At 37.6% G+C, this 8,779-nt stretch overlaps 3 protein-coding genes across 3 annotated transcripts; all 3 read right to left on the bottom strand.

The window, feature by feature from the left end:
- Positions 1 to 311: 311 nt before the first annotated feature.
- Positions 312 to 3,008, bottom strand: TM35_000181620 (uncharacterized protein; the record flags this gene model as incomplete). Its single annotated transcript, XM_029026475.1, has 1 exon — positions 312 to 3,008. One exon carries the CDS (start codon positions 3,006 to 3,008, stop codon positions 312 to 314), a length of 2,697 nt encoding a protein of 898 aa, XP_028882171.1.
- Positions 3,009 to 3,488: 480 nt separating this feature from the next.
- Positions 3,489 to 4,664, bottom strand: TM35_000181610 (uncharacterized protein; the record flags this gene model as incomplete). Its single annotated transcript, XM_029026474.1, has 1 exon — positions 3,489 to 4,664. One exon carries the CDS (start codon positions 4,662 to 4,664, stop codon positions 3,489 to 3,491), a length of 1,176 nt encoding a protein of 391 aa, XP_028882170.1.
- Positions 4,665 to 5,232: 568 nt separating this feature from the next.
- On the bottom strand, positions 5,233 to 8,778 carry TM35_000181600 (uncharacterized protein; the record flags this gene model as incomplete). Its single annotated transcript, XM_029026473.1, has 1 exon — positions 5,233 to 8,778. A coding segment is annotated over one exon (3,546 nt), but the record flags the coding sequence as incomplete, so codon positions are not given.
- Position 8,779: the final 1 nt, after the last annotated feature.

The raw sequence follows: 8,779 nt of genomic DNA, 5'->3' as shown, positions 1-8,779 counted from the left end.
AAAAAAAAAAAAAGTGATGATCGTCAAGCAGAACATGGGTTAAAACACACCAAGGCAAATAAGAACGATTCCGTCAGAGTCGTCAATAATTTAATCCTTCTCTCTTTTTTTATTTTATTTTTCTTCTTTTTTTTTTTTTATATATATATTATTACTTTTACTTGTTTGTTTCCCAAATTTCATTTTTTTCTCTCTCTCCCTCCCTCCCTCTCCTATCTTCAAAACATCAATTTCCTTTCCTTTCCATTTCTTTTTCTATCAATCCTTCCATTTCCATCTTTCCTTTCCTTTCCTTTCCCCTAATAATTTCATTATACAAAAGGACCCATCGCGCTGACGGTAATATAATCATCATCACCCATACCACCAAACACCATCCAGAGAAGAGATAGTGATAAGAGTAGAAGTATAGGGATACCCACAACCACAAGAATATCTGCAGAGTCTTCTAGTAATCCCCCAATAAGTTGTGCACTACTTGAAAAGGTCGTTACAGCTCCATCTATGGCTGTCTGAAGTAATGGGGCAGATCTACAGAGAAAGGATCGAATAGCTCCAGCTAATTTAGCAATGCGTAAATCATACATTCGTGCACTTCTCCTATTCATCTGAGATGAGACTCGTCTTGACAACACTGGAACAGAACTTTTTCTCGCCTGTGAATTACCAAGTCCCTTATCCACAGATGTAGATGGACGTCTCTTTGGCAACATTGCATCTATTTCTCTTGGTGTTATATTAATATTATTGTTATTATCCTGCGGGAATCCTAAGAAACTACCCATAAGTCCTTCTAAGAAATTACTTTTGCGGACTTCTTGCATCGTTGAGGACGTTGTTGTACTGCCTAAAGCATTCGATTTCTTGCTTGACACTTCTCCTCCCTTCTGAGACTCCGATTGAGACTGAGACTGAGAGTGATTTGTAGAGAAAGAATGAGACTGAAGATGAGATTGAGATATGTTTACACAATCCGTACTACTCTCTCCACGGACGGTTTGATCTAACATTTGCACAGTTCCCTCCGTCTCTGTACGATGATGAAATGTTGTGGGAACTGTAGCTGGAGAAAACTGTGGAAGTGATTGCGCGGTGAGTTCCGATCCCGTCAGTAACTTCCGAGATACCTCCAAGGCCTGTTCATTCCGAGAAGATGTCAATAAGGAGTTTTCATTCGAAAACTGTGAGGTAGACAGTTGATCACTGGAATGATTATTATTATTATTTGGAGAGAAAACATCGCCAACGTCCCCAGGTCGTCTTGTATCAGCAGTGTAACCACCAATACTCGTACGTCCATTATTATAATTCTTGCCGTTCTGTTTATGAATAGTTTCAGATAAATCAAATAATGCCAATCCCTGTCCAGCACGACCAGCACGACCATCCTCTTCTTGAGAGGTCTTTTCAGATCCACTACTCAACATCTCCACTCCATTATCCTGCGGTACATTTGGAATAGCAGAAGTAGTAGAAGTTGCCGCCGTCGCAAGAGCTGCAAAAGCCGCAGAACGACTAAAACGAGAAGGAAGTAAAACACAACCTCCACCTTTACGAGAGGATTTAAACATTTTAGCAGAACTGCGACTGTATGGTTTACGGCCATGATAAAGTGATCCAGATCGTGCATTAATACCCTTCACATTACTAAGCCATCGTACAGGTTCACCAAGTGCAGGTGGTATACAATTATATTCATCAACACCTTGTTGCTGCATGTTTTGACGTAATTTTTCTTGCCAGGAAAGATATTTCACCCGTTCAGTCTTTAACCATTTATTAGCTGCATTTAAACAACCACTTTCATCACCAAGACGTTCATAGTATATAAAAAAGTATGGATCACCTTTAGGGCTGCCAGACCTAGATGGACTTTTTAAGTCTTTTACAGGAGTTGTTGAATGTACAGCAGATTCCGTATCAGATATAGATTTATCATTTTGATGTACTGCTTCAGACAATGGATCACTTGTTCTCCATGTTGACAGGACTTTATTACTCTCTTGTATAGATATTGGAGTATCTACGTATTCATAAACATTATTTTTATTACTATCGATGCTATCTTTCACTTGATCCATATCACTATCCGTGTTTTCTCCATTATTATAACGTCCTCTTGAAGGAAGCCTTCCACTTTTGGTAGTACTAGGAATACTATTATCTCGAGGAGTATCAACAGTGTGTGTAATACCCTCCACAATTGTATTTTCCGTAAAAGATGATTCCGATGTAAGTTGTGGACTGCGATTTAATGGTGTAATACATTTTATACTATCACTTGTATTATGTTCTCCATGTACACTTTCATTAAGACCTTGTGCTCTTTCTACTTCCCGCTGACGATCCATAGGTGGTCCTAACTCCTTAAACGTTTTAGTATTTTCCACACGTCTTGGTTTGTATACATCAGAATCTGCTAACAGCATCACACTACTTTTTTCTTCTCTATTACTACAACTATTTTGGGCAGTAGTAACAGCAGTAGTAGTAGTAGTAGTCGTAGTAACAGCAGCAGCAGGTGAGGTATTATTATCATTATTACTACTATTCACCCTTCCAAAAGACTGCAATTGATGTTGAATGGGTGATGAGGCATAAGGCTGTGATAACTGCGACCATTGAAATTCCCTCACGGATATAGGGGCACTGTTGGTTGGACTTGTTTGACTGTGCATACTGGGAAGTCCCCAGAGAGATATCTCCGCCAATGCTGTCCCTGTGCTATTCATTGTCTGTTGTTTCCAATTACTACTACTGCTGTTTGCACTACTACCCCACCATTTTAAACTCTCTGGGCGTAATTCTAACAAAATAGTGCGGCGTTCACCCGGTAGTAGTACCCCATCAGGGAGTTCCGCGCCTATCACTGCAAAGTACGATGGATGTGAGGAACGAAGGGAATAAATAACAGAAGAGGCATCCGCATCTGGACCGGATGTATTGCAGAGCGAAACCTCCAGTCGTCCATCAGGCTGAAACGCCTCCCACGCTCGCAAAAGAGGCATACGTATATATAAATATAAATATTATTTATATATGTATACTTATATATAAGTACGGGATCTCTTTTTGTATGCGTGGAACGTGTGGGAAAAGACACGTATTATAGGTGTGTATACAATGATGATAATACAGAAGGAGGATTAAATTAAAATAAAATAAAATAAAACAAAAGGAAAGGAACTTGATCAATAGACTTTGGTGTGTTGATGGAAGGAAAGTCTACAAGAATGGATTTAAATAGAGAAGTAAAAAAAAAAAAAAAGTGCTGTGAGCTACTACTACTAAAATGCTCCCAGCACCGTACTAGTGCTATACGGAGAAACGAAGAAAGAAAAAAAAAAGAAAATAATCATAATGATAGGAAAGGAGAAACAAACAAAGAAAGAAAGAGAAATACACACAAACAGAGTGAGATAAACGTACACACAGGTCTAATATATATATATATATATATATATATATATAAGCAATGGTTAGCACGATTACACCATCCCCACACCGGCTAGAAAACTGCAGATAATGGCCACTATAGCCAGTGATACTGTACAAAATCCCACTTTTAAATCATGTACATTATCATCATCGTCATTTATCCCATCATCGATCAAAACTTTTTTTTGTTTCTTTTGCCTATTATTATTATTATTATCATCATCATCATGAAATGAGAGACTTTTTTGAGACGATAATACGACTTTCTTATTACTTACATCAGATGAAGATCGCTTTGCATCTACAGAGAGCGCTGTCCAAAAACTTTGCTCTGACAAGAACGCCACCTTCACAGGAAGTGTAAATACCGTTACTCCTGTATATACTACTTGTTGTGTCCTTTTCTTATTTTGCCGTTTTTCTCTCCTACTACCACCACCATTAGAAGAAGCACTAGCAGTACCAGTAGCAATAGCATCAGCAGCCGTCATTACTTTATCCCACCAAGTCAAAAAATTAGATTTAGTAATATCATTTACCATTATTTGTGGGTTAAGCAAGAGGGGATGAGTGGCTGGAAGTTCCGCAAACATTATGCGAATAAAATCCACCGCGGTAGTTGTTTTTCCACTAATATATGAAGATGGAAGAGGAGGTGATGATAATGATGATGATGTTATTGTGGTTATTTTATCTGTTGTCTCTTCTGGTTCTCTTTGCATTTGACTTTCCTCTTCAGAGTTCATAACTTCTGTTGACAATGTGGACTGAGATAATTTACTCCACTCTTTATGTAGACGATCTATCCACTCTGGCTCTTTAACTCGCATTGAAATGTATCCAATGGACTTATTTCCACTTTCTGAACTATGCATCACCTTCTTATTACCAATATTATTACTATTACTCATACTAATATTATTATCATAATCATACTCTTCTTCTACTTCTTCTTCCTTTGGAGGATATAAAATTCCATGAGTTCCTTGAGCCCACCACCAATGAGCATTTCTAGTGGTTACGCGATAGACAATAGCTGTAGAAGAATTTCCATTACGCAATCGTAATGTGTAGGGATGTGCTGCTGTAGCGTGTACACGTCCAAGTGAGGAGATCGCATTCTTTCCTGATGATAATTTACCATTTTCGCCCCTTTCAATAACCGTTAAAGTAACAGAAGGGTGAATGAGAATTTCCTCCACTTTGGAGCGGCTCTGCATGGTCATATAAGTGAATAATATATATATATATATGGAAGGGTTACTATTGGTATACCAAGAGTTATTTTTCTTCCCCACCTTTTTTTTTTGTATGATGTATTTAGTCTAACATCTACAGAGAATCCACACAAAAAGAAAAAAAATATAGATATAGATAGATACATAGATAGATGAATGATAACAGCCATAACAAATAAATAACAATAATAATGACAATTAAGATTTATGTATATATATATGGGTAAATACAAGGTGAAAATGAAAAACGTTATACAAGAGTGCTCATCCATTCTCTAGTGGCTGTCTGCACCTCTTTCTCTTTCTCTAATCTTTTTCTATCTAACGCAAAATAAAAGAAAAACAAACATTCAAAAAAAAAAAAAAAAATATGATTCACATAAGCAAGTACTCTCTCTCTCTCTCTCGTTAGAGAATTATTCCACTCATACCATATATATATATATATATATATACGTTCCCCATCTTATCATCATCATCATCATCATCATCTAATGTAAACATACATATGTTTCTCTCCAGCCATTTTTTTCTTCTTTCTTTCTTTATTTCATCCTCAATAATGCATAACAGCACCTCCTCTTCCTCTTCCTTTTCCTTTCCCCATTAATGATACTGCTGCTGTTGCTGTTGCTGTTGATAATTGATCTTGCAACTGACGGGAACTACTGAAATGTACAGCCGGTGATGTACTTCGCGAATTGCGCCTTACCAACGCCTTTCGTGGTGGTGTATTCATAGGAGCCGTTAATCGTGCCGCCCTCGTACGTGTATCTCGTCTTGTTTCCCCTCCATATACTTTACTTGTTGTCATCCTACTATCCATATCCTTAGTCTTATGAGTAGTAGTAGTAGTAGTAGTATTATTAATATTCTTTGGATGTGCATTGATGGTGTGTTCTCCCATCTGCAGTTCCGTTGTGATGGCGAGAACAGCACCGGTGTCGTGATGGAGCATCAACCATTCTCTACCACGTTGTGTAGATGATGGGCCGCTGCGGAGTAAACGGGCTTGAGTTTCATCAACAGTAAAACAACCATCAATGGCCATATGCTGCGGTGTAAAGGAAATTAATAACATGGCAATACCAACAGCATTCAATTCATTTGATATCATTGGATTAGATGTTTTCTTTACAAAGCCATCTTTTCTCTGATAGTTTATTCTTCGCTGAGGTGAAATGGATGTTTGACGTATAGAGGTTAAAGGCGGTGGTGAGAGTGGGAGTTGCATATGAGGCTGCGATCGTTTTCCAGTGAATAGTTTATCATCATTACTCATGTAATCTTCATCTTCTTCTTCTTTTTGTGGACTTCTAAACTCTTCTGATCCACTCGCAGAACTAATACTACAATTAATATTATTATTATTATTATTATCATTATTACTATAGGATTCCCCACGTAAGGCACGAAGATACTCTTCTGCGGTGTAAACATCATGTAATTGATCAATATCCCCAAGTGCCTTCTTTGCCAGTGATCGCAATCCCGCACTATATCCATTCTTCACCGCTAACAACTCTGCAGTAAGTAAATCTTGACTTTGTCGTAGTTGTGCAATTTCTTCCTGTAGAGATTTGGTAAACGTTAGTTGTGTTTCTTCACGAATAGAAGCCTCCTGCATAGCCGTTTCCGCCTGATGAGCCGCCTCTGTGGCATCTTGAAGACTTTTTTCCATTTTCCGCATTTGTTCCTCTTCTACTTCCCACTTATTCTGATTTTCTTTTACGCGTTCAATCAGTTCATCCCGGTGAATTGTGATTTGACGTAATTCCTGTTGTAGCTGTTGGACGTGTTGATGGAGTTTATCATAATCCTTTTGTAATTCAGTGAGTTCCTCATTTTTAAAGGCTAATAATCCACGCATTTCGGTGATCAACTCATTCCATGGTAATACTTCTTCTTCTTCTTCTCTCTCCTTTGTATTCTCTTTTGTAATTAGAGAAGTATCTAAACTACCATTTTCATTTGTCTGAGAAGCCGCATCTATTCTATCGATGACTGCATGCATCTCTGGATGGTTCACTACACTCCACTTTGGAGGTGAGCCGCTTGGAGGAGGCGGAGGAGGAGTGGATTCAGTGAATAGTGAAATTCCCTTTTCATTCCCTTCTTCTTTTAATTTTTCTTTTTCTTTTTCTTCAGTGTTTGTGGCCTCATCCATATCAGATATCGGAGATGTTTGGGTTTCCGCATCTATGGTAGAAACTGTAATGACTTTAGTATTCATTATTTCTTGTTGTTGTTGTTCTTCTTTTTCTTTATTATCATCATTATTATGATGATCATCATCATTTTTTCCTTTTACTGTATCCATTGTAGTTTCTATTTCCATATCTGTTTGTGTTTCCTTCATATCAGTTCCTGCATACGATCCAGCAAGGACCATGGGAAACATTTCACGATATAATCTCCGGTTAAAGCATTGGGCAAAGTAGTGAACCCACTCTGTATGCTCCTGTACACTCCGTGTACGAAATATAATGGGTGGATTTACTACTTTACTCCCTACATGTGTACTCGGCTGTCGGGCAATGAAACCAAAATAGGCATAGTTTGTATCTCCTGCATGTTCAATGGCAATACTAGCCATTAATTTTTCATATTGATCAAGATGTTTTCGACCAAATCGCTGTTTACTACTACTACTATTCGTATTATTATTATTATTATCTCTTGAACCTGTAGTAGTATCGCTATTATAATCTTCACTATTATCACCCCCATCTGTTTTATTATCTGAATTCTTCTTCTTTTTCTGTCGTCGATGTTTGCTGATGAAAGAACGAAAAAAATTACTACTGGTGCTATTATTATAATAATCATTATTATTATTATTATTATTATTGCCAGTACCACTCATCTCTCGCGTTTGTGAGAAATTAGGATCTTTTAACTCTGCAGCATCAAAGAGTTCCTTCTCATGCATTGGTAAAGCCCGGAAAGATGGCACAAAATAAACCATATCCCTAAATGGAACTACCAATAATGCTCTTTGAAAGGCATGCTGTTCATAATCTTCTTCATTGCGGTAAATAGATAATCCACGATCATCCGCGGCAACAAAGTAAGAACGCCATGATCGTGAAAATGCATACGTTGGGGTTTTCTTCTGCAGCATATCTTCCACATTCATCATCGATAATACTCCACAAACACGACTAACCGTACATGGAAGTCCAAGTGGAAACGGGATATCTGGAAGACCATGTACATGCGGTGGGACTCTATTTACTAATAACATTAAGGAATCTTTTGTAGATCCATGAATGGAACTCGCCAAGGCATCCAAATAACGTGATTCCATAAAGGAAGGGGATGAACTGGAAAGACTAGATGTGCCTGGTAAACGATGTCCTTGAATAGCATAAGCAGCATAACGATAACTAAGAGCTAATGAAGTTCGTAATTGAAGTATTTCACGATCTTTTGTACGAATAATATCACGCACAAGTTGAATTTCTTGTGGTGTTATCCGTAGTATGGGATGATGATGATGTTGCTGCTGTAAAGTAGAAACACCATGATGATGATTATTATTATTATTACTACTACTACTCTTTCCACCCATAATAGGACCTCCTCCTTCTTTTTCTAAATTCTTTTGCTTCTTTAGTAATTTATTCTGTATATTTACCATTCCTTCTGCTGTTGGTGTTGCTGTGGCTTCAGATGATGATAATAATGATAATTCCGCCATTTGTTCCTCATGTTGTTGCAGTAAAGTGTAAATAATACGTTCCGCAATAGCGCTAGGAGAAGTATACTGACATGTACCACCACCACTATCACTATAACTATTATTATAATAATAATTGTTATTATTATTATTAGTATTATCTATAGAGGGTCGTATGGCGGATAAACTCGTGGTGCCATGCATTGGACTCCAGTGATAGTCAACCGCATTCGTTGCCTTTTCAATATGTACAGACGGTGGACTCGTTTGAAGTTTTAACTCTTTTTTCTCTGCAGATCGATTGGGTTCACGTGACTGGAGAATACCACGTGGAGAATGCGGTGTCGGTGTTTTCTCCTCTACATTTCCAGTCACTCTATTATTATTATTATTATTATTATTATTATTATTATTATTATTA

This window comes from Trypanosoma theileri, assembly GCF_002087225.1.
Source record: "Trypanosoma theileri isolate Edinburgh chromosome Unknown TM35_Tth_18_V1, whole genome shotgun sequence".
Lineage (NCBI taxonomy): Eukaryota > Euglenozoa > Kinetoplastea > Trypanosomatida > Trypanosomatidae > Trypanosoma > Trypanosoma theileri.
This window is presented reverse-complemented; position numbering and strand designations above follow the sequence as displayed.